The sequence below is a fragment of the Branchiostoma floridae genome, chromosome 3, assembly GCF_000003815.2.
Source record: "Branchiostoma floridae strain S238N-H82 chromosome 3, Bfl_VNyyK, whole genome shotgun sequence".
Classification (NCBI taxonomy): domain Eukaryota; kingdom Metazoa; phylum Chordata; class Leptocardii; order Amphioxiformes; family Branchiostomatidae; genus Branchiostoma; species Branchiostoma floridae.
In genome coordinates, this window is record NC_049981.1 from 3,663,135 (window position 1) to 3,690,132 (window position 26,998).

Below are 26,998 nucleotides of genomic sequence, written 5' to 3' on the forward strand. Positions count from 1 at the left end.
GTTCTTAAGAATGGTTTCTATTGTTTTAGTCCGCCTACATGTACATACATGTACAGAGAACTAAATCAACAGTAAGCCCAAGTGACTGTTCATTCCTCACACCTCATGAGGTCCCAAAGGAAACATGGCAATTTGGAACCCCCATTACTATACTAAGGTACTCTTACAGTAGCATTACAGGCGGGCACCTTCTTCCTGAAAGTAATGTGGTGAAGTCAATGCTCTGCTGGTCAACCTAGAATGGGGACAGTCAACAACGCATGACGCCTATGGGAGGGTGATAAGCGGGATTAATTAATAGAAGAAGGTAGGGGAGGATCACTAACACCTGCGGTGGCTAGGGCAATGGCATTAGGGAATTTACATTAAGCCTGAATATTTCACGGAGGTATATTAAATCTTTGACTCCTTACTTCCTTCTTGTTTATGATTTGTTTCATACCTTGACAGAAAAGATCCGGTTCTGTCCATGACCCGTCTGTCGTGCATTTTCTTGTTATGATGTCACCGGAAGTGACGTGATGTCCCGGGGAACATGGGTAGGTACAGTTCTCCCCCAGCAGATAGGGACAGTCACACACGGGCCCGGTAGTGTTGGCTTGGGTCGGTGGGTCAACACACACTCCTGGAAATCCATCTGAAGGGAAACGGAAGACTAAATTCATTAATTCTAAATTCATTAATGGTCTTTCATTAAGCTTTACACAGTGACTACTTAAAACATCACAAGGATCTTTGATTTAAACTGCATGTTCTAACACAAATATTGGAATGACCCATGGTTTGAATCCTTGACAAAAACTTGATATCTACAATCGACAGTTTAAAATAAAAGCCTAGTTCAAGTTTCCTACAGAGTACACAAAATAAAAATAAATCGACATGTACGAAGATCTTTGAAACTATAAAACTAATAAAACCTCACCATGATATACTAATACAAACTGCCTTATGACACCATATGGGAATATATTATTAGTTACAATGTTTATATCAGTTGATGTTGTTGGTTAAAGACGCCATTTATTATTTTTTTCCTTTTCATTTCAAGACAACTGGGTAGCTCATTTCAGTAGAATAGGTTGATTTTCAAGACACCCTTACTTTATACAGAAGTATGTGACATTCAGTCGGAAGACAAAATTGCAAAACATTCAGCGGTACAACAAAAAGAAATCCGGTGCGTTAAATCAAAATGCATGTCCATAATTCAAAGTCGTGGCCTTCCAAGGTTATAAATAACCAAAATTTGAAACGTCATCAAAGAAGTTTTTACCTTGACTACAGTTAAACATAAATTCCCCAGGTACACTCGAAATTCCGTAACCTATTTTGCTGAGTTCAGTAATGGGATGAGGATCTGTCCAGCTCATGAAGGGTTCCACCTCTCCAGCCCTGCCCACACCAACACTTCCGCCTTTCGACCAGCAGATCCAGAACCTTCGGAACTCTTCGCCCGATGTCATGTCTACACATTCAGAAATATAATGTAAAAAATTCAAACACAAAAAACGACAAAAATACAAATTACTATTATAATATTGAAAAGGCTTTGGCAAACTACGTTACCTGTTGAATAATAACTCGCAACGTTGTCTCGACCAGCGTCCCTTGTAGTCCTCACTATCTGAGACCGTCCAGATCTGAGCACAACACGATACCCGTCCTGATTCTCCGTCGTGTTGAGGTAGATAAGGCCGTACCCATTGTCGCTGGTGTTGACCTTGACCTCGAAGATGAAGGGCGATGAAACGAACTTGGGAAGGTCCCAGGTCAGAGTTCCACCCTCTACGTGCTTCGTGAGCGAACAGGTTTCTGAGTAGGGATACCGAATAAAAAGATGTATGGTAACCTTAAAGACAGCTTTCAAGCTTCAAAGGTGTCGGCAAATATGTTAGTACCTTCACTCCAGATAAACCATTAGACAAAGTACATATCAAATTAAGAATACCAACACATTGCAATGTGGGTGTGTTATAATATATAATGATGAGCTCTGTATCTAATTGCACTAACCAAATGACATAACCAGCCATCAGTGACATGGCTGGTTATATTCTATGGAAAGACTAGTAACTTTTTTATGACTGTGCATCTAGCTGTGTTCAAGCGACTCCATAAAGTATCAGAATACAAATTATTTTTCTGAAACAAAAGGAAGTGCCCGATGAATGATGAAAGAGATAAAGAGTCGAATAATATTAAAGATGTTAGAAATGCCTAGGCGAATTCCATCCACATTGAAACCTACTGTTGCAGCCTGCAATCTCGACCCTCATCACCATCTTTCCATTCCAGGTCTGAGGCAGGAAACGCACATAGCGGGCATCAACTGGGTTCTCTAGTAGGTTGGTTACAGGGAATGTTCTGTCGAAGTTGCCTGGAAAGACCTGGAAGGTAAACGTGTAAAGTTCTACCCTTCTGTATAGTACACTGGTAGTCTCAACCTTACCTTTCAACTCTAGATCTCCAGTATAATTCATTCTGACACCGTCAATAGCTATGGAACAGATTAGTACTTCAAAACCACTGTACTTAAAAGAATCAGAAAAAAATTGTTTAAACTAGAATTTAAAACAAATATTTTACTGCCTAATATACCTTTTCTGAGCCATCACTGCCCGTGTATGTCATCCAACTGATCAGATCTTTGCTGTGTTGCAGTTTGTATGACGTCACCCATTCGTTGGCATAAGGCCGGCCCTGAATGATGGTGCCCCAGACACGCATTACCTCCTTTAAATCCACCTGAAAGGTTGATTTGTTTGTTTTTTCGTTATAAAATGCAAAATAAAACGTCATCATTGATCCCTGATTATGGAACAAAGGATTTTCTGAAACTTCGGCCAGGAAAGTATTGATGAACGATCTTCAATAGGGAGATGATGTATATAACACGAGGGTTAAATTTATAAAGTACCTGCAGCCATTGTCCAACGGTATTAGACCAGGGTACCCAGCCGCCTCCTCTGTTTAACCGGCCATAGTGAGGTAAATAACCGTGATGTAAGACCGAAGATGCCGTGATGCTGCCGTCAGGTATGACACCAGATTCCATCCCAAGTGGGTGTGGACAAGCTGGGGCGACTGCAGCTAAAGAATTATGAAGATGCAATCTTTGGCAAAGGGAATGCTGTTTCGAATTTACAATAGTTCTCATCACACTACTTGCAATATCATTTTGTAGTAGTCAAGTGACTCAACCGCTAGTCTCCTTCACCGGCGTCTCTGGGGGCCTTGGCGTAAGTATTTTTTTTGGAGGGGGGGGGTCCGTACAAGACCAAGCCGGAAGTACTGCAGAACGCTAACCGTCCCATCCTCCTCTACGGGCGCGCCAACTGGGAAGTCATGAAGCAGGACATGGAGACACTACAGCAGAGCTTCACAGACTCGGAACACATGTCAACAGAAGAACTGTGGCAGAAGTTCAAGTTGGCATTGAAAGTTAGCATGGCCAAACATATCCCAACTAAGAAACCTAGACGAAAAGAATCCCTTCCCTGGATGACCTCAGGCATCCATCATCTCATCAGAAAGCGTGACAGACTCTACAGGAAGATGAAGAAAAGTGGCAGCCTGGACATGCGGAAGGAAGTCAAGAATCTGAACAGAGAGATCAGGAAACAGATGCGGCGCTCCTACTGGAGATACACCGAACACCTGTTCTCTCCCACCAGCTCAGAAGAGAGCTCCAGACCTAGTCTGAAAAGATTCTGGACCTACATGAAGCACCAGCGCTCCACCACCACTGGCGTACCTGCCCTAAAGTCAAATGGAAAGCTTGTCATTGACCCTAAACAAAAAGCCGAACTACTGAACAAACAGTTCTACACTGCGTTCAGCGAAGGAGCCACATACACAGCATCAGAATTCAAGGACCGGTGCCCAATGCCTGACTCTCGTAATGACTTTCCCTCCATGGATAACATCACGATCAGTACCAAAGGCATTGAGAAGCTCCTGACAAGACTGAACCCCATCAAAGCAGCAGGCCCAGATGGCATCACTCCACGCGTGCTGAAAGAGCTGGCCACAGAACTCTCCCCCATACTCACCACCATTTATAAGTCGTCGCTACACACAGGCCAGGTACCCAAGGATTGGAAGGAAGCATTGGTGACTCCAGTGTTTAAAAAGGGAGAACACTACAAGGCATCCAACTACCGTCCTATCTCCCTCACCAGCGTCCCTGCCAAAATCCTTGAGCATGTCCTTGTTAGTGCCATCAAGCATCACCTTGAATCGAACAACATCTTGTCCACTCAACAACACGGTTTCCGCAAGCACCACTCCTGCGAGACTCAGCTCCTCGAGTTTGTTGAGGAAGCCTCGTCAGCTATGGAGAGCGGTGTTGCAACTGACGTCATTATTATGGACTTTCAAAAAGCGTTCGATCGAGTGAATCACAGCCTCCTCGTACACAAGTTAGACCACTATGGGATCAGAGGGCGCACCAACAGCTGGATAGCGAACTTTCTCAGTGATCGCAAGCAGGCTGTGGTGGTCAATGGTGCCCAGTCGAGCTACGTGGATGTGAGATCGGGCGTCCCACAAGGTACGGTGCTGGGACCGTGTCTTTTCCTCACCTACATCAACGACCTGCCGGAGAGGATCTCCTCCCCCTCTCGTCTATTCGCTGATGACACTGCCGTGTACCGGCTGATCACTTGCCTTGAAGACTCCTCAAAGCTGCAAGAGGACCTCGGTAAGCTAGAAGACTGGGAGAGCGAGTGGGATATGGCCTTCCACCCAGACAAGTGCAGTCAACTGAACTTGACACGTGCCAGAAAGCCGCCCAATGCCCACACCAGTTATAAGCTCCATAACCACACCCTTGAACGAGTTCCATCCGCCAAGTACCTTGGAGTCACATTGCAAGCAGACCTATCCTGGGGCAAGCACATCGATAACACCTACTCTAAAGCCAATCGAACATTAGGATTCCTACGGCGCAACCTGAGGGTTTGTTCTAGCAAGACAAAGGAGCTGGCGTACAAAGCACTAGTCCGACCAGTTGTGGAGTACGCCAGCTCCGTTTGGGATCCTCACACCAACAGAGACATTAGCAAAATTGAAAAGATCCAACGCAGGGCAGCCCGTTTTGTCCTGAACAGGCACAGAAACACGTCCAGTGTTTCTGATATGCTGGAACAACTTCAGTGGCCTTCCCTTCAAGACCGACGCCGCACCAGCAGACTCGCCATGCTGTATAAAATCCTGAATGGTCTGGCACATGTGCGCTGCAAAACACTGAAGCCTCTACCTAGTAGCAACAGATGCCGAAGGGGTCACAGCCTACAGCTGCAACATATCCCCTGTCGCACCAACTACCGACTCAGCTCCTTCCTCCCCAGGACTGTTCGAGAATGGAACAACTTGTCCGAAGAAACTGTACAGTCCCCATCCCTGGCCCGTTTCATTCTAAAAGTATCCAGTGCCTCCTAGAGCATTAGTGGTGACCTCTGACCCCAACATGTCAATTATTGCCGAAGACTCGGCAGCTGGACATTACGGGAAGAAGAAGAAGAAGTACAAGCTTCCCGGTTATATTCCTTTCGCGAAATCCCCCCCCCCCCAAAAAAATACGCCAAGGCCCCCAGAGACGCCGGTGAAGGAGGCTACTTAACTGCCCTTACACGCAAACGTCATAGTCATACGACTGGTTACATTCTATGGGAAGACTCATACATACATACATACATAATCATACTTGTTAACAAGTTGGAGCAGGGAAGACTGTTTACCTTTTATATGTTCAAAACTAACTCTAGTCTTCGTTAAACAATCCAATGAATTCTCAAACTGCAATGAATCTTCGGGAAAAGAAATGTATTTGCCTGATGATGTGTCAGAAAATGTTACCTGCTGAATCTGTGCCCGTCGTTACGTCATGTAATATTTATCCTTGAATTGTTTTTCCATTCCACGAGGATTAAAAAAAAAGATTATTTTAAAAAATGTACATAAATAAAGCTATTAGAAATACTCATTCGGTTTGAAACTCACTGGTATTACAGCCCGCGATCTCCACCCTCATAGCGATGCGATTATGCCAGGACTGGATAACAAAACGCACATAACGGGCATCAACTGGGTTGTCCAGTAGGTTTGTGATAGGGAGGCTCATGTCGACGTTGCCTGGAAAGACCTAAAAGGTAAACAGATAATCTTTATATGAGAATTTTTACAAAAGCAGTTAAAAGGAGTTAAAACAAATATTAGATAGTGCAATAGGAAAGAAAGGCAAGATAAAGTCAAGACTCATATGCAAACAGTTAAGGTAAAAATTTATGCTTTATGTCACTTGGTTGTATATTTGTTTTATGTAGAAATAGAAAGAGAATAATTTCAATTCTTAGATACCATTTCTGAGCCATTACTGCCGGCATATGTTGTCCAAGTAATCCGATCTGTACTGTACTGGAGTTTATATGACGTCACCCATTGTTGATTGAAAAGCCGACCCTGAATAACGGTGCCCATGACCCGCTTCATTTCCCCTAAATCCACCTGAAAAGTAATCGTTGTTTATCGTTATATAATGCAGTCAGAGGTTAGAGGAGATTGTTAAGCTAAATTTGGATCCAAATAAAGTCAAAGGAGCAGGTTTTCAGGCTTAAAGACACGCTATTTATGCTGAGCTTAGGCCTCATACAAACTTTGTTCTTAGATATTGTCAATGTAGAAAATGCGTGAAAATATTATGAACATGGCATGATTTTTCATTCGGCTCGAAAGGTGGTGTTGCAATAAGAAGTATAGTGCAGTCCAATCAGGTTCCCCTTATTAAAGGTAACTGAAAAGGTTACTGATAAGTGCATACAGAAAATAGTTACCTTTGCAACAAGCATGTAATGTGAATTATTTAGTTTATGAATATTTATGCCTATACCTGCAACCATTGTCCAATGAAGTCGAGGTTGGCTGCCCAGGCGGTTCGTCCATTTACCCGCCCTTGGTACGGGTCGAGACCAGCACTTTGAGCACGACTATTAAGCAAGGACGATGATGCAATGATGTTGCCATCAGGTATGGCACCGGATTCCATTCCAAGAGGTTGAGGACAGACTGGTGCGACTGCAGCTGAAGGATTAAGTATATGTATCCATTGGCTAATATAGTGCTCTTTCAACACAATAGCTTTAAGTACACTGTTTGACAATACTTAATCTAAGTCTGTATCAGTCAAGAGACTTAAAGGAGTCATAAACTCCAGAAGAGAGTGCTATTTTCCGACGGATTTACTGCTGATAATATTGTGTACGGGCAAACTTAGTTTCTACCTTCTACAGCAACTCTAGGTTTAGTTATTATATTCATAAATAACTGAATACGATGGTTCTTGGGAAAGAAATCCATTTTTCTAATGATGTTTCCGATAATGCTAGGTAGTGGACCTGTTTTAACCGTATGTGATGACATTTTTATCCTTGAATGTTTCCATTCCTCTTTGACAATGGAAAATAATGGTTTTAAACATCAGAAAAAGCTATTAGAAATATACATCCAGGTCAAAACTTACTGGTGTTACAGCCAACAATCTCCGCCCTCATTGAGATGTGATTATTCCAGGACTGAACCACAAAACGCACATAACGGGCATCAACCGGGTTGTCCAGTAGGTTCGTTACAGGGAGGCTCATGTCACTGTTCCCCGGAAAGACCTACAAAGTATTCGTTAATTTTGATGAGTAAATTTCTGTTTTCTGTACGGTATATTCTATTCAGCTCTAATGTAGTTGACTAGCGCTCACCAGATAATCATCTTACATTCTGTATGTCTACAGCACAAATCATGGATCATGAATCAAATCCGCTTGATATACAATATATAATGACAAATGCTTTATATGACTACGTGGTACTTGCTTAATCGCATATTATGATTTTTGACATACCATATCTGAGCCATTGCTGCCAGCATATGTCGTCCAAGTAATCCGATCTGAACAGTACTGGAGTTTGTATGACGTCACCCACTGTTGGTTGAAAAGCCGACCCTGAATGATGGTGCCCATGACGCGCTTCATTTCTCCCAAATCCACCTGAAATTCATTTATGTTGTATAAAAATGAAAACAAGAGGCAAGAAGTAAAGCTTTATCTCTTGAAGAGTGTTTGTATACTAAAATTAGACCATATTGACGGATATTATTTTTGCTTCGCTCACTCGGTGGTTTAATTCGGTGGTTATAGCAGAGAACGAGGCGTTGTGACACCATATACACCTCGGTGCGGGTCATAAACCCTTGATTCTAGTCCGATCAAAGTCCCTGATTAAGGTATCTGTGAATTTTTTATAACTTCATGCAAATAAAGCTTTTCAAGTTTGAGTTGTAAAAAAGCCTAAATCCATGTGATTCACAAACCTAATGAGCGTATTAACAGACAATTGTCACATCTTCAACAGGGATACAATATACAGAACAGGATTGTTTATGAAGTCTGACTACCTGCAACCACTGTCCGATATAGTTGTGATTTGCTGTCCAGGCGTCTCTTCCGTTTAACCGCCCACGGTAAGCCTCCTGACCAGCACTACGGCCAACACTATTAATCAAGGACGAGGATGCGGTGATGCTGCCATCAGGTATGGCACCGGATTCCATTCCAAGTGGTTGAGGACAGACTGGGGCGACTGCAGCTGAGGAATCAAACAGATGTATCCATTAGCAATAAAGTGCTCTTTCCGAATGACAATAGTTTTGAATTAAGTCCACTTTCTGACAGGTCTTAATCTAAGTCTGTATTAGTGAAGCACCTTTTAATATCTCTTACGCACCAAATTTCCAATCATACGGCTGTTTATATTGTGCGAGGAAACTTAGTTTTTATTTTCTATAGCTTTCTGGGTTCCCTTACACGAATAGATCAATTTTTACAATAAAATGATTCTTGGGGGAAGTATTTGGTTAATGAGGTTTCCAAAAATGCTACGTAATGGATTTGTTTGTACCATATGTGATAAAATCTTTCTCCTTAAATGCTTCCATTCCACATTTCCATTATGGAAAAGAATGGTTTAACAATTCACCTAATGCTATTAAAAATACACGTTTCAAACTTACTGGTGTTACAGCCAACAATTTCCACCCTCATGGAGATCTGATTATGCCATGACTGGACAACAAAACGCACATAACGGGCATCAACTGGGTTGTTCAGTAAGTTTGTTACAGGGAGACTCATGTAACTGTTGCCTGGAAAGACCTGAAAAGTAAACGTTTAATTTCGATGGGTGAATTTCTGTTTTCCTGTATGATATATTCTATTCAGCTCTAAATCTACTTCACTAGCGATGACTAGTTTAGTCTCCGTACATTCAGTTCGACCGTCTGTTTGTCTAAAGTGCAGATCACAACCCGCTCAGACAAATCAATGCTTGTGATAAAGTTGTACTTTGCTTCAACTAGACGTAAAAATACGCATTTCGCATATTTTGATTTTTGACATACCATATCTGAGCCATCGCTGTCGGCATATATCCAAGTAATCCGATCTGTACTGTATTGGAGTTTGTACGAAGTCACCCATTGGTACTCATGACTAAGACGACCCTGAATGATGGTACCCATGACGAGCTTCATTTCTCCTAAATCCACCTGAAAGGCAAGTTGTGTAATAGTATGCAAAACAAGACGCAAAAAGATACTATCAGTATACTGCGATTAGGCCATATTGACCTGTATTATTTTTAATGCATAAATTTCCAAGTCAAAAAATATTATAACCACGAAATGATTTTCTGGTAAAAAAAAGTTGGTGTTGCGATAATGACTAGTATAGTATAATCAGGGTTCCTGATTAAGGTAACTGAGGAGTTTCCCAAACTATTGTGCAGGAAAATATTTCAAGATTGTGTTGTAAGAAATCTAAATTCCTGTAATTCACAAACCTAACGAACGCATTAACCGAAAAGTGTAACATCTTCAACAGGGATACAATGTACAGGACAAGAGTGTCTAGTAATTGAAGTCTGACTACCTGCAACCACTGTCCGATATAGTTGTGATGTGATGTCCAGGCGGCTCTTCCGTTTAACCGTCCCTTGTAGGGCTCGAGGCCAACACTACGACCAACACTATTAATCAAGGACGAAGGTGCAGTGATGCTGCCATCAGGTATGGCACCGGATTCCATCCCAAGAGGTTGAGGACAGGCAGGGAGGGGGACTGCCGCTGAGGGATCAAGTAGATGTAAACGTTAGCAAGTATTGTGCTATTCATTTATCATAGTTCTAAGTACATTTCTTAATAGCTATTCATTTGATTATGCATAAATCGCGTAACTTAATCGCCCTTCCACACCACCGTAACAGTCACGCGGCTGGTTATACTGTTTTTTTTTGCTTTCTATAGCTGAGAATCTAGCTCTGACGTCCGTTTAAAAACCGGTGGATTCTCAAACTACAGTGAATCTGGGGGAAAAAGAAAAATATGATGTTGCAATACCTTTGGCTACACTTGTATATGGCTCTCAATCGAATTCTGAGTTAGTCAAGCGCTACATACTAGCTTTTCAGTCACATGGCTATTCATACGGTACGGAAAGACTCAGTTTTTACCTTCTATAGCTGCGCATCTAGCTCTGATTTACAGTCTTCTCATATTTCAAAAAATGTTACACACTGAATCTTTTCTCATCCTTATGTAATATAATGTTAATCCTTGAATGTTTCCTTGAATTCCACCTTGATCATAGAAAAGAGTAGTTCTAAAAGTCTTCCTAAAGATATTAGAAGTTGTCATCCGGATCGAAACTCACTGGTGTTACAGCCCACAATCTCCACCCTCATAGCGATGCGGTTATGCCAGGACTGAACCACGAAACGCACGTAACGGGCAACAACTGGGTTGTTCAGTAGGTTCGTAACAGGGAGGCTTACGTCGACGTTGCCTGGGAAGACCTGAAGGTAAACGAAAAGTTAAGATTAGGTTATTTTGTGTCATATTTTAGACTCAGCTCTAGATCTCCAATACTCTCAATGACCAACAGTATCCGAGACCAACAATATCAAATCAAAATCAAGGGTTTAAATTCGTTTTGAAATATAAAATCTATGCTCTATATGATCTCGTTGTATTTTATCAACTCTAGAAAAAATGAATATTTTCATATTTGAGATACCATTTCTGAGCCATTACTGCTGGCATATGTTGTCCAAGAAATCCGATCTGTACTGTACTGAAGCTTGTACGACGTCACCCACTCTTGGACATGATAAAGCCGACCCTGTATGATAGTGCCCATGACGCGCTGCATTTCCCCTAAATCCACCTGGAAGACAAAGGCTGTATCTCTATACGGAATAAGAAATAAGATGGAGAAAGAACAGTTCTAACTATATCTTGAGGACATACATTGCATGATAAGATTAGCGCCACATTGGCGGATACTGATTTCGTTCTTAGACATTCTCAATGCAAAAAGAAATGTGGGGAATCTCAAGTCAAAATTTTATAATTATAAAACCTGGAAAATATTTTCTTCGTCGTCATTTTGGACCGAAATGTTGCGGTAAGGAGTAATACAGTTATCGAACTTTGGGCAGGCAATTTTCTTCAAGGCTGCGTTGCAAGAAATATAAATTCTCGCGATTCATCCACCTTTTGAAGGCATTTTACGAAAATAGTCACTTTTATAATAAGGATCTAAACGTAAATACCAGCAGGGTTAAGTTTATGAGGATGTCTGCCTACCTGTAGCCACTCCCCGATAACGTTATGGCTGGGTGACCAGGCTAATGGGTGGTATGCACCACCGGCGTTTAATCGCCCTCGGTAAGGCTCGAGACCAGCAGTACGACCATTATTAAGGAAGACCGAGGATGCAGTGATGCTGTCATCAGGTATGGCTCCAGATTCCATCCCAAGTAGGTGTGGACAGGCAGGGACCAAGGCAGCTAAGAATTCAAGTAGATGAAACCACCATTACAAGTGTGTTGAGACAGGCTTTGAGAGGTTTCCAACTTAAAGTCCTGATAACTATACTTGTTTATAACTCTCAATTATTTTCTGTATTAGTCAAGCAACGTAACCGTCCTTACATACCACATTTCCAGTAAAACGGTTTGCGGGAAGACTTGGATTTCCTTCTAAAGCTGTGCATCCAACTCAGGACATCCTTACACGACTCGATAAATTCTCAAAATGCAATGATTCTTGAGGAAAAAATGCATTTGCCTAATGATGGTTCAGAAAATGCTACCTGCTTGATCTGTTCCAATCCTTTTGTGACAAAAGGTCTGTCCTTGAAGGTTACAATGAATTTAAAAAAAATTCAAGAGCCCACCTGAAGCTTTTACAAAAAAATATCCATGTTGACACTTACTAGTGATAAATAATGCATACATTTTATGGCTCTTGGTAACAAACGTTGGCACATACGTAATGGCTTATGCATTTGCACACCGAATCCGTATGTGCGTTTTGACACACTTTTGAGAAATTTGGCGAGAGATTCGGTGGGCGTCACTCCACTGTAAGGGAAAGTCCCTTAAAAGGCTCAACATCGGGGACATATCGGGTATGGAACCTTGGACCTCTTGGTTCTGAGCCCATTAAGCCACAGAAACGACACTTACTAGTGTTGCAACCCACAATCTCCACCCTCATGGCAATGCGATCATTCCAGGACAGGACCACAAAGCGCACATAACGGGCATCAACTGGGCTGTCTAGTAGGTTCGTGACAGGGAGGCTCATGTCGACATTGCCTGGAAAGACCTGAAGGTAAAGGCATAATGAAGATTAGGGTATTTTAACTCTTTTGTGTTGTACATTTTACTCCGCACATTACGCTCGAGATCAACAATACATCAAAAGCATTGGATAGAATGGGCTTTGTCATATAAATCTAATGCTTATTAGGTATCTGTATCTGTATGGTCAGTGTAACCGGCCTTTGGGGTAACGCACCAGCCTTTGTAAATGTATCTATGTAGCCTGTATAACCACCCTTAGGCGTAACACGGGTATCCTCTGCAATTCTAATGCTATTTAATGGGGATACTTGATGGCAACGAGTTCCGCTCTGCTTTAAAAAATTGAACATATCAATCCTAGGTGGATAACTCTGGTACCTGAAAGCATTGTCTATTTCTTGATCTTTTCTGAGCTTACATCGGTAGTACTTATAGTAGGAGCAGTATTTGGTACATCCACCATCGTATTTGTCACCTTGTAGATAGTGCATATTCTAATAATTTTTGTTCTGTCATCACGTGACTTTTACTGTGCATCTGTTTTCTTTTTTGTGACAATATGTGACTTTGTTGTATTTTGTATATTGTTTTAGTCTTATTGTACATTGTATATTGTTTTGGTCTGGGAATTTAAAACAAGTAAAATATTTTGATATTTGAAATACCATTTTTGAGCCATTACTACTGGCACATGTTGTCCAAGTAATCCGGTCTGCACTGTATTGGAGTTTGTATGACGTCACCCAATGGCGGTCCTGATGATCAAGTCGACCCTGAATGATGGTGCCCATGACGCGCTTCATTTCCCCTAAATCCACCTGAAATGCAATTTCTGTTATAGAATGCAAAATAAGAGGCAAGAAGACCAGATCTAACTATATCTCTTCATGACACACTCTGTATTCTGAAATTTGGTGATAAGGCCACAGCAAGTAGATTTTATGGATGGCATCATGTGCAGAATTCAAATATATACTGAGATAGGGTGAAAAAACAAGATTGGTAAAAAAGACAAGATGGCTAAATTTTGAAAATATGCAACATAGCCGTTGTAGCAAAAATCACAACCAATAAGGCAGTCATTTCTTTATTCATTCTTTATGTGGTAGACTGGTGTTCTGGATCACTAAGATTCGCAAACCTGTCCATCGTATTGTATTATAGCAATTGTTGTATTATTATAACATATGATTGTGTTAGTTACTTATGTTCGTTATTTATTGATTTCATTGATCATACATCTTGTGTAAGCATAGAGGAGGAGGGCACAGCATAAACTGTTAAGGTTTTCCTCTCCTCCTGCACGTGTTTTATGTTTTATTCTTTTCTGTATTTATTATCATTTTGTTGTGCAAATAAATAAACAGACAAACAAACAATTCAATAGAAATTCAATAAAGAACGCGCTTGCTGCGTTAATGAAGATGTCTGCCTACCTGCAACCATTGACCGACGAGGTTGTACTTTGCTGTCCAGGCGCGTGTAGGCGCGACGTTTAACCGGCCGTAGCGAGGCTCGAGACCGTAACTAGAGGAACTTTCACGATGGAACGAAGATGCAGTGATGCTGCCATCAGGTATGGCACCAGATTCCATTCCAAGAAGATACGGACAGACGGGCGCGACTGCAGCTGAGAGTTCAAGTACAAAGAGATATTAGCAAAGAGAGAGAGCTGTTTCCCCTAGGCCCTCTACAATACCTGCAACTACACTTGTATATTGCTCTTCATCTGATTCCGTATTAGTCAAGCGACGTAACCGACTCTAGACACCAGCTTTACAGTTACACGGCTGGTTATATTGAACGGAACGACTAGTTAATCTCCTATAGCTGAGCATCAAAATCTGATGCACTGTCTGATAACGATTCAGAAACTGTTACGTATAGATCTGTTTTCGTCCGTATGATTGTTTACGAATGTTCCATTCTACATCAATTATGCAAAAGAATCAATTAAAGAGTGCACCTTAAGATATCGTGAATATTCATCAGTTTTAACACTTACTAGTGTTACAGCCAACAATCTCCACCCTCATGGAAATGTGATTATTCCAGGACTGGACGACGAAACGCACATGACGGGCATCAACTGGGTTGTCCAGTAGGTTCGTGACAGGGATGCTCATGTCGACATTGCCTGGAAAGACCTAAGAGGTGAAAACGGAATTTAGATTATTACATTTTATTAATTTGTTCTTTTGTGTCGTATATTTGATTCACCTCCAGATTTTCATCACGTTCAATATCTCCGAACATTTCGTCCGAGACCAACAAAAAAAAACACAATAGCGCAAATCAACACCAAAGGAGCGTTTTGACATACAAAATTAATGCTCTATATGATAGTATAGCTTTATAGTACCGTATAATTTTGATATTTGAAATACCATTTCTGATCCATTATTGCCGGCATATGTTGTCCAAGTAACCCTATCTGCGCTGTATTGGAGTTTGTATGACGTCACCCAATGGCGCTCCTCGTGATCAAGTCGACCCTGAATGATGGTGCCCATGACGAGCTTCATTTTCCCTAAATCCACCTGAAAGACATTTTTTATAGAATGCAGAATAAGACACAAGAAGAGTAAATGTATGTATGCTGAACTTAGGCCATATTATCGGATACCAATTTTGTACATACACTTTCTTAATGCAGCAAATGCCTGCAAATTACAAGTCCAAAGAATCACCGAACGGTCTTTTGGGGCGGCATGTGGGGCCTCATGGTGGTGTTGCGGCAAGAGCTAGAATCAGGCTCACCTGATGAAAAAGACTAAGGAGCTATACTGAACCGTTGGCCAGATAAATCTTATCAACGTTGTGTTGTAAAAGCCCTGGATTCAAAAGATGCACTCGCTCGAAAAAGGCATTTATGAAATTCGTCACTTTTGCGACTAGTATCTTTGCACAATTGTTCTATAAAGGTGTATGCCTACCTGAAACCATTGTCCGACGAAGTTGTACCCCGCTGTCCAGGCGCGTGTAGGAGCTGCGTTTAACCGACCGTAGCGAGGCTCGAGACCGTACGTATAAGAGGCTTCACGATGGAACGAGGACGCAGTGATGCTGCCATCAGCTATGTCACCAGATTCCATTCCAAGTAGACGAGGGCAGGCTGGGGCAACCGAGGCTGAGGATGAAACTATTGACAAAGACAGTGTTGTTTCCTACTTACAGTACTTGAATATAACAATAAGTACATTTCTATATAGCTATTCAGCTAGTGTGCGTTAGTCATTCGACTTGACCGGTCATACGCATCAGCTTTCCAGGTACATGGTTAGTTATATTGTACGGGAAGACTTTTACATCATTAAGCCGTGCATCTAACTCTGGGCCTCGTTAAACAACACGAAGAATTTTGCACAATACAGTAATTATTTGTGGAAAAGACCTGCATTTGCCTGATAAATGTTTCAGAAAAAAATACTGGCTGGATAACATTCAAGTTCTTTAGAATACATTTTATGGTGGTGGTGAGTTTACGACACAATCAGTACGTTCTCAATATAGACAAAGTACATTCAAAGAGGCCTTTTGCGACTTTATATTTATAGTATAGATTTTCAGTACATAAATGCTCATTTTGCAACTGCTTTGTACGATTTAAGATATGATAGAAAACGGGCGAAATTCAATGTGCACGCGAAGGTATTTCACATAAACGAATCAATGTGGCAAATAAAAAGTTCCCAAAAAAATTTTCATCTGGGTTGACACTTACTGATATTACAGCCCAAAATCTCCGCCCTCATGGAAATGCGACCGTGCCAGGACTGGACCACAAAACGCACATAACGGGCATCAACTGGGTTGTCTAGTAGGTTCGTGACAGGGGTGCTCATGTCTACGTTGCATGGAAAAACCTAAAGGTGAACGGATAATTTTCTTGAGGTTGATTCCCTTCCATTCTGGCATATGTTTTATCCAGCTGTAGATCTTTATTACTAGCACTGAGCTTTTTCCCGCCCGAGACCATGATACCATTAGCACAGATCAAAACCAATGTGCACATCTAAACTGTTTTGCCGTACAATATTAATGCTTTATGTGACTTCGTTGTATTTTGTAGTAAAAAAACGCAGAGGTACCGTTTCTGAGCCATTGGTGCCAGCATATGTCGTCCATGTAATCCGATCTGCACTGTACTGGAGTTTGTACGATGTTACCCACTGGTGCTCATGATAATGTCGACCCTGAATGATTGTACCCGTGACGCGCTTTAATTCCCCTAAATCCACCTGAAAGACAATGTTTGCTCTTCGTTATAGAATCCTTCTTTAGAGGCAAGAAGTATTTCTTTAACCCTCAAGCACCAGGCATTTTTTTACGACTAAAATGACCGAGTGGGACCCCAAATGTTTTGTTCATAAAATCTCAGTTCCAATACTTATCGGTGGTCATTGAACATACATTGCTTCGTGAATGTAATAGGAATATTTTGACATATTAATGTGTTGCTAATTCCAGCTCATCATCATAATGTATGCATAAATCTGGACCCCAGACGGACTTAACACAGACTTCCCTTTATAGCTTCCACAGTATTGTACCAATCTTCGTCAAAACTTAGGAGAAGTTATGGCGGATATTGACTGACAAAGTCACAGAAGGAATTTTTCTGCAGATTGAAAATGTTCAAATGGCACTGCAAAATTAACGCCTGGGGTCAAACGGACCCCACTCGGGTGTTTGAGGGTTAAGACATGTATGCTGAAATTAGGCACATTGGTTATTATCAATTTTGCAGTGAGACATTCTTAATGCACAGAAAAAATCAGAAGTCAAAACATAAAAAAAAAGATTTTCTTAGCCGACAATTCGGACCGAAGGATGGTGTTAATGTTCCGGTATCGAGTGCAATTTGATAAGGATCCCTGCCTGATGAAAGAAAGTGAGGATTTACCGAACACTTCAGGTAACCTTTTTTTAATGTTGCATTATGAAGGCATTTACAGAACATCGTCAATTTTGCAAAAGGTTGTAACATAAAGAATTTAAGCGTTTAGTTTAGGAAGATCTCTGCCTACCTGCAGCCACTCTCCGATGAAATTCCACGTTGCTGTCCAGGACTCTGCGCCGTTTAAACGCCCTTTGTAAGGTTCCCAACGACTAGTACCACAACAACGGTCCCATCGGGTTGAGGATGCAGTGATGCTGCCATCAGGAATGGCACCGGATTCCATTCCAAGAGGATTACTACAGGCTGGGAGAACATCACAAGCGGAACTATGTTTTAGTTAGCTAAAAAGAAAACGTTCAAGAACAGCTACAAGAAAAAGTAATGTCGACTAAGTCTGACAATACCACCAGTATTGCGGAAAGGAAATATAACATTCTTGACCTAAAACAAAATATGTAATACGCAATGACTAGATATTCTCATCAATGATTTTTTTCTATTAACAATTGCAAATGATGCCAATCAGTATCTAATTTTCAGTATTAATGGTGAAGTTTATAGATCCACTGCATTCTATGATAGAAGATGTGACACGTATCAATTATGCAAATGAGAACAAAACTGCATAACTAAAGGAAAAATCTTACGATTCCGTTGTGTTAAATGATGTCAATTTCATACTTGCGGCATTAGGAAGCTAAATACACGTGAACGATAACGATCCAGCTATTCGAGAAGCTGGTAACATATACAAGCACACAAACATACAAGGTCCTCTGCAGTACCGTAGAGAGACACCAGGAGACCCCTTTTTAAATTTGATCTTCGTTTACTCGACAGGTATCCACCGACAAAATATCACGACAGTTCATCTACACATTCTCTTGTTATGCTGTAAACTTACATCCACAACCATTGTAAAATGTAATCATCTTGGTGAAGGTAGCAAACGTAACGTGAAGGTAACGAAACAGAATGACAAGGTACTGTCGCAACAGATCTACATGATCAATACCGTACAATCGGCAACTTTGTGTTTTTATCCGACTTTGTGTTCTAATTTGAACTGTCAAATCAAAGATGTAATCTTTTAAAGATTTAGCATGTGTAGAAGTGCAAAATGTTGGGAAAATGTGGCAAATGTCTTTTTTTCACATACATGTAACAGCTCCCATATCTGTTCTTATGGGGTTTTTTTTCTAGATTTCGTACCATTGCAGAAAAGATCCAGTTCTGTCCATGACCCGTTTGCCGTGCAAGTTCTGGTTATGACGTCACCGGAAATGACGTGATATCCCGGAGAACATGGGTAGGTGCAGTTCTCCCCCAGCAGATAAGGGCAGTCACACACGGGACCGGTAGTGTTGGCTTGGGTCGGTGGGTCAACACACACTCCGGGAAATCCATCTGAAGTTTGAAGTTTGAACAGAAAGAAGGGCGTCAGAATTTTCCCCCACGAGATTATACAGGATTTTTTTTTAGTATTGGTCTTTCTATTTACTGATTTGAATTTGGAGGCAAACTGATGTCCCAAATGACTATGTGCAACTTTTCAGATCCTGTCTAGATGAAGTCTTTGTCTCCAAATTGTTCTTCCTTATTGTATCTAGCTCTCTTCTCTTAGTTTGACTATGCTTGCAAGATTCAACGTAATACTATAAGTGTGGATACCGTAAAATAAGTTACGTTCCATTACCTCGAGTACAGTGGAACATGAAGTATCCAGGTACATCCCAAGTCCCGTACCCCACTTTACCAATGTCAGTAACGGGATGAGGATCTGTCCAGCTCATGAAGGGTTCCACCTCTCCAGCCCTGCCCACACCAACACTTCCGCCTTTCGACCAGCAGATCCAGAACCTTCGGAACTCTTCAGCCGATGTGATATCTGAATATTCCGAAATAGATCAAAATAGTCAAAAATACAATCAACGGATATAAGAATCAACAAATGCAATCACCACAGCAGACCATTTTACCTGTTGAATAGTTGTTCGCAACGGTGTCCCTGCCTGTGTCATTTGTAGTTCTCGCTATCTGAGACTGTCCACATCTGAGTTCAACGCGATACCCATCCTGATTCTCCGTCGTGTTGTCCCCCCACCGGTAGAGGTAGATGAGGCCCGATCCACTGCCGCTGGTGTTGACCTTGACCTCGAAAATGAAGGGCGAAGATTTGACCCCGGGAAGGTCCCAGGTCAGAGTTCCATTTGCCACGTGCTTTGAGGAACAAAATACTGGATAGAGATGCCGGGAAAAAGAATGCATGATAACCTTTTAAGGTAAATTTCAAGATTTAAAGGGGACGGTAAGTGTTTTAGTGTTTTTACTTAAAGTTATCTTTACCATTAGAAAAATTACATGTTGGTTGAATCATTGGCTGTACTCACAACCTCACCTCAATTTATCCACACTTTGGATGTTTTGTAATGATTTGTATGATGATTTGTACAATTCTGAAGCAACTATGGTCATTTCCCCAGCAGTTGTATTTTGAAATTTTCTTATGTGGACTGGATCGGAATGCCATATATAACGGCTGAGCACGCTCTCCTTATGGGATTAGAGGTAATTACTGCCTGACCAATAGTGGTCCTCGCTCAGTTTTGAGAGAGGGTTTTTCCCTGCATCCATTCCCAAAAACAACCTGTCCACTGTCTCTATCTTGTTTTCCAAACTCTAATATTGTTCCAACGATAAGTCGATTCCTTTTCGCTGAACAGCTGTTGTGTCAGGAAACCTGTAGCGCTTGTATACACTGGGTCAGTAGAACGGCAGGTTGCGCGCGCAGGAGCTATACTGCGACGTAACGCCATTAATATTAACGCCCGTCCATCCATCGACTCAGCTACAATATCTTGCAGTTCAAACATGATGACGTATCGTTATGACTCTGATACACTGAGGGTGAATCATACTGGGCTCCTCATCTTATATATAATACCATAAGTACTTATCCAATAGGGTAATGTCACGTCATCGGTACTGTATACACCATTACCCTTGTATAGGTGTACCCAGTTGATCAATATTGACCAAGACGAAGCCATACTTAATCCGATACATTTTTAATAAATAGTTAATCCTTTAATTAGTGGTAATACAATTTGCCGTTAATCCTCCGATAAGAAACTAATTATGTCAACACTCCCTGGTGCAGCGTCTCCTAGCGGCGGAGTCAGAACTACCGTGGTCTCATTAGACCTCTCCTCTACTCGTCTGAATTCCTTTGTAGAATTTATGAAAATTCATATTTGTTCTTTGGTACATAAGGAGATCACCTATTGCATTTTGAAACCAAAATTTCCACAGAAAATATTCGAAACAATGCCGTCTTGGCATGTCAAGCATTTTCAAATTTTTACTGTACTGTATTCATGATCATTCCTCCCTCCGGGGTCTGATCTTTCCTCCTTGCTCTTTGCTCTTCTGATTTATGTATCTCTCATTCTGATTGGTCAGAGTCCTGTGTGTCTATTCTTGAGATTTATTCAAACTTTCGAAAGTCATTAGTACACATGTTAAATGTTTGTTTTTCTTCTGACGCACGGTACCCGGGAAAATAAGGGCGTTTTCTGCGTGTTTACTGTAACAACCTGCGGGTGACCGCGTGTGACCCCCAATAAAACACCCGTTCTGTTCGATCACGTCAGACCGAACATGATTCGTGTTCTAAAACCCCAGATAGAAGTCTGGAAATTTTGGGGCCAGATTTGACCATCATGTGTAATAGATAATCACGACCCTTCCTACTTGACATATAATTTGATCACTCCGAGATATATTGAGGTAGCAAACTTGTCATACCATCTGGACTAGGTCTTGTAGTTGTTGTCATAGCTGATGTCATTCCAGTTGTCACAGGTGATGTAGTTTCTGCAGGGACGAAAATACGCTTTGGATGATGCGACTGACAAAATATGATAATTACCTGTATACGCATATTTCCAATATTTTCACTCTTTAGTTTTACCCTATTCAGACCGGGCTGTTTGGGTCAATCTGGGACGATGGGGGAGAGGGAGGGGGGCTTTTGTAGACCACGGTGCCCCTTCTAACTCCAGTAACTCTTTAAAGACTTATCATATCGATCATATGAAAAATTTTAGAGAATGATGTAGACATAATATATAAAGGTTTTAAAGTTAGAATGTAATACGGCCTAATTATTACGTCATTAATTCGATTGTATTACCTTGAACCATGAAAAAGGATATTCCCAGAAAGCTTCAAGGTATGCTACAAAAATGTAACAGCAAGTAAAGATGCGATTTAGCCCCGCATATTGTACGCTCCTCGCAATTCAGCCCCTGGCTGCAAAGAGTGAGTAGTTGGCCCACCCAATAACGAACGATAACGATAACAATGTTGTTATCGTTATTGTTACACTTACCTGTGCTGCATACTAGAACTTCAACTCTCATGCAGATGTGAGTATGCCAAGACTGAACCACGAAACGCACATGGCTGGCATTGACTGGGTTGTCTAGAAGGTTCGTCACAGGTGAGAGTGCGTTTGTGTTGCCTGTAAAAACCTGCAAGATAAACGGATGATTCAGATCAAGGCTTCTTCCAACTGTCAGAAGTTTGCTAGTATTACCAACCAGACAACGTCGATATCTTTCGCATTTCATAAACAACGAACAGCAATAGTTGGGCTTAAGCTTAAAGCGTACCACGATTATACATGTAGGTGTGTAATAACCAGATGTCATCTTGAGCAAACAGACGTGATGAATAGAGGAGTGTTGTGAGGCGATATTTGCCTTGAAACGAGAGTGATAAGAGCTGGAGCAGTGTGCGCTGCTGGTAAAACAAATAAAGTAGAAGTGTGGCACTTTGAAAGGGACATGACCCACCAACAGATACCCGTATAGACGTGGGGCAAAATCAATTTTAATTTCCATACTTGTATCTACGTTACCTTGTCTGAGCCATCACTGCTGGTATATGTCGTCCAACTGTTCCACACTGCTCTATACTGGAGTTTGTATGACGTCACAAACTGATCTCTATAATCGGTTGTGCGGCGTCCCTGAATAACCGTACCCGTGACGCGCTTTATCTCTCCCAAATCCACCTAGAAGGCAAATATAATAATCATAGCGTCTTTTTTGTAGAGACGCGAATAGTAGCAGCTTTGCAGAACACAGCGTTTCTGAATTATATCGGTATAACAACTAATTCTAGTTACACGTACAGCGAGAACTTAAATTGATCATAAAACAACGATAATATTCATGGGGTTTTGCAATGTATCGACATGCATAAAATTAATCAAGTTGCAGCCACGTCGCCTTTAAAGTCATAGTCTTCAAAAATCATCTATTTTGTTAAAATGTAAAAAAGTTTGCTCGAGAAGATAAAGCTGAAAACAGTTGACAGCCACTGCAAGCTGTTAGTCAACATTGCACAAAGCGAACTTATCATTTCACGCCAAATTAAAGTCCAGTACTGTTGAACTAAAAGATTTTGCCTATTTTTTTTTTTAAATCGGCAAAAAAATTTCAATGAATACAAGTTTAACTGCTGCTGATGCTGTATTTCCAAACTTGCACCGCTACATGTCATAACAGATCATGTAAGATTTTGTTTTCGATTATAACAGAGTTGCCAACATGAGTGTTGTGGTGGATAAAAAGTTAACAGGAAATACTTCTTTTTCAAATATGCGTAAAGAATGTGTCAAAAGATATACCTACCTGCAACCATTGTCCGATTTCGTTCGCCCTGGCGGCCCACGCACCATGGCCAGCAACTCCGTTTAGGCGTCCCTGATATGGCGCAAAGTCACGATGGGACGAGGATGCAGTGATGTCACTGTCGGGTATGGCACCGGATTCCATTCCAAGTGGAACCTGACATACTGAAGGAAAACAAATTATGTTCCAGGTTGTTTGAAATGTCCTTGGGTGATGGGGGTCTGTAGTATTCTGTTTGCCACTGATGATTCTGTTTGCGACTGATGATGATATTTTTGCATTAGCTTCTCAAAAAAAATAAACATTGAAAAAAGAACATTCGAAAACCTATAATCAAGTTCCTTGACCAGCCATGGATTTCATATTGGTTTTTCACTCAGAGATTTAGCTACCAGGGTTCTAGATTGTTTTCTTTAATGCTCAGAACTGATATGTGGTAGCCATAAATAATAGCATAGTTTTGAAGACTTTCGGTAACGTCATCAAAGCAGATTATGAGCCTGGGCAGAAAATAGAGAAGAGGGGGAATTTCAATTTATTGCCTTAGTAGCACTGGACTTGAAATTGAAACCCCTACTCTTGTGTTTAAAGATTACGATTGCTTACCACTTTAGCTCAAAATCATATTAATGAAGCATTGTAGGCAAAGAAGAGAGTGGATGTGTGTTGTCTGCAAGAGACCAAGGTTGCAAGGGATGTATCTCTAGTCATGCGGCATGGTCACCTGAAGCTTCTAGGCCAAGATCAAGGCCACCAACGAGGAGTGGAAATATGGGTGAGCCGCTGGCTGGCTAAGCGAATTCAGGAATACAAACAATTTGGCGATCGCATATTTTGCGTGAAGATCGGTTTCAAGCAGCAAACCTTTCAACCCCTCGTCGTGGTCTGTGCCTTTAGTCCAACCAGTCAGACATGCCAGAGGTAACCCAAGGAGAGGGAACGGTTCTACTTACAACTGTCCGCAACCTTTAACTTCTATCCTTTAAGGTCTTTATTGTACTTAGTGGGGGACTTTAACTCCAAACTGGCAGAGTCGGCCAAGAGGTCGAACGATGGGGTAAAAGTCGTCGAAACGAGAATGGCAACAGTCTGTTACACTTCTGTCAACAGCACAGCTTAGTGACTCTCAACACTCTATTCTGACACCATCCAAAGCATATCACCACATGGGAGTCCAGCTTCCGGACGGAAAACAACAAAACTGTGCGAAACCAAATTGATTTTGTCCTCGGACGAATCAGCCTGAAGCGTATGGTCACACAAGCCAGAGCTCACCATGTCCCAGAGATCAGCACTGACCACCGCATGGTGGTCACTACCATCTCTTCTCCACGAAAGCTTTGGTTCTCCAAACAAGCATCACGGGCAAAGACCATCCGGGTGGAAGAGCTCCGAGGCAGCAAAGAAAAGCAGGAGCAGTGGAGATCCGCTGTTTCTGTGGTAGTGATGGAACAGGAACCCCTCACCTGGGACGAAGCGGCGACGTTACTGGTACAGCAGGGGAAGAAAGTTCTGGGCATAGAACAGCGCAGAAGACGCACACAAACTTATACCGAAGACCCTCTAGTCGCAAAGATGTCGAAAGATCAGAAAGACCTGCGGCAACGCATACAGCAGCTGAAAAGGGGCACTGTGACCCGCACTATGCACGACAAGGTAAAAGCGCTCACGGCAGAGCGAAGGGGGCTACAAAACAATAAGCGCAAGCGGGTACGTGAACTGGTCAAAGCTAAGTTACATACCCAAGCATCAGAGGTAGAGGCCATTACGGGCGACAATGCCAGAATGTTTGCAGCCATGAAGAGCCTCAGGTTCAGTGGTGGAACACTCCTCGCAATACATTCCATCAATGGCGAGATGCTTGTCAAACCCTTAGACCAGGCCAAAGTCATCGCAAAGTACTTCAACACTCTTTTCAACATCGATGCGGCCCCACTCCCTCCGTTACAGGCAGCGCCCCTCTGTACCCCAGTATCAGCCATAGAAGTCGCTACGACAGCTTCACGGCTTAAGAACGGACGCAGCATTTGGGCGGACGGCGTTGCAAATGAACTTTTGAAGCACTGCTCCGCCCAGCCCGACGATCCCATGGCTAACACGATAGCAAAGATTATCAACGCTATGTTCAGCAAGGGAGAAGTAATACCAGCTTTAGGACAAGGCATCCTGGTCCCTCTACAGAAACCAGGCAAGCCACGAGGCCCGTGCAGCAGCCTTCGCCCGATAGTGTTACTAAACGGCGTAAGAAAGATCTTCTCACTTATTGTGCTCGAGAGATGTAAACCACAAGTGTCCCGCTATCTGCCGAGGTCACAGTCAGCCTTCCGCCAAGGCCATAGCACCGCCGACATCGTCTTTACCAAGAGAATTCTTGCTGACCTGGTCATGACAAAAATGTGGGATGTCCACGTCTTGGGAATCGATCTTTCATCTTAGCCGCGCATTTGATACTGTAGACAGAGCTCAGCTCTTATCGGTATTAACAGATGTGGTAGACGACAACGACACAGTGCGTATGGTGCAGGCCCTGCTGACCGACACAACTCTCACTGTACCTGTACGTGGTGAAACAGCCCTCCTTTCTATGCAGTTGTAGGCTAACCACAGGGTGACAGCCTAAGCCCACAGCTTTTCAACATTTACTGCGAGGCAGTCCCCCGTGACTTGCGAAAGAGCTGCCCGCCCACCCCCGCTGAAGACAAGAGGCTTCGGCTACACCCTGAGACTCAATATGCAGACGATCTTGATTTCTTCAGCACATCTCACCAACATCTAGAAGAGATACATATACATGAGAGCGTTGTCAAGATCCTGCCGGAATGGAAGCTGCAAGCCAACGCCAGCACATCTGCTGGAGAACGGATCGTGAAGAGGAAGTATGGAGAAAGGCAAAGACGGTAGGCTTCCGTCTCGGCATTACAGATGACATCGAGGGCAAAATGCAGCTGGCCAACCTTGCCATGAAGAACATGTTCTACATGTGGGGAGCAAAAGCTGTCTCTCTGGAACTGAAGCTGAAGCTCTTCCATGTGTATGTTCTACCTGTACTGCTATACAACGCCGGGACATGGGGGCTTACGGAGCAGCTTGCTAGTAAGATATACAGATGGCACCGAAAGCAGCTGAGGTGTATAGCAGGCTACATCTACCCCAACTACATCAGCAACAAAAACCTCTACAAGCAGTGCAAAACGTCTCCACAACACAATGAAGTACACCGGAGCAGATGGCACATTTTGGGACACATCCTACGTATGCTGGACTCATCCCCTGCCCAAAAGGCACTCAACATCGCCTTCAGCAAGAAACTGACACCTAGATTAGGTAGGCCCCGCGAAGGCCTTTTAGACTGCCTGATTGACGACGAGAAACTGTACTACAATCAGAATGTCAAGATGGCACCGCAATGCTGAAATGGCTGCGGGACCAGGCAGCGGACGAGACACAGTGGAGTGGGAAGTACAAAGACATTAATGAGGACACACACTGATTTGGTGTGCCGATGACAGTTATAATCTAAGAACTGTACATTTGCACCAAAGACCAGTAATTATTTCATGTAGGCAAAGCCTATCCTAAATCCACCCACCCGCTTTTTGATATTTTCTCTCTTTCTGATGGTGAAATCAAATATTTACTACTTTTTGGTACTTCCCTTTGCAACTATTCCATAAACTGTTTGATTATGTCT

General features: G+C 42.2%; 2 protein-coding genes across 2 annotated transcripts; one reads left to right on the plus strand and one right to left on the minus strand.

Annotated features, from left to right (window-relative positions):
• Positions 1-10,405: 10,405 nt before the first annotated feature.
• LOC118411106 (lactadherin-like) lies at positions 10,406-23,451 on the minus strand. The gene is made up of 12 exons (XM_035813140.1): positions 23,308-23,451; positions 22,530-22,685; positions 21,999-22,140; positions 19,585-19,842; positions 19,302-19,493; positions 15,639-15,832; positions 15,168-15,242; positions 14,708-14,849; positions 14,139-14,332; positions 12,599-12,724; positions 10,764-10,905; positions 10,406-10,416 (listed from the first exon to the last, which is right to left on the minus strand). Exons 1-12 carry the CDS (start codon positions 23,449-23,451, stop codon positions 10,406-10,408), a joined length of 1,776 nt encoding a protein of 591 aa, XP_035669033.1.
• A 2,675-nt stretch (positions 23,452-26,126) lies between these two features.
• Positions 26,127-26,720, plus strand: LOC118411107. The gene has a single exon (XM_035813141.1). It carries the CDS (start codon positions 26,127-26,129, stop codon positions 26,718-26,720), a length of 594 nt encoding a protein of 197 aa, XP_035669034.1.
• The last annotated feature ends 278 nt before the right edge of the window (positions 26,721-26,998 follow it).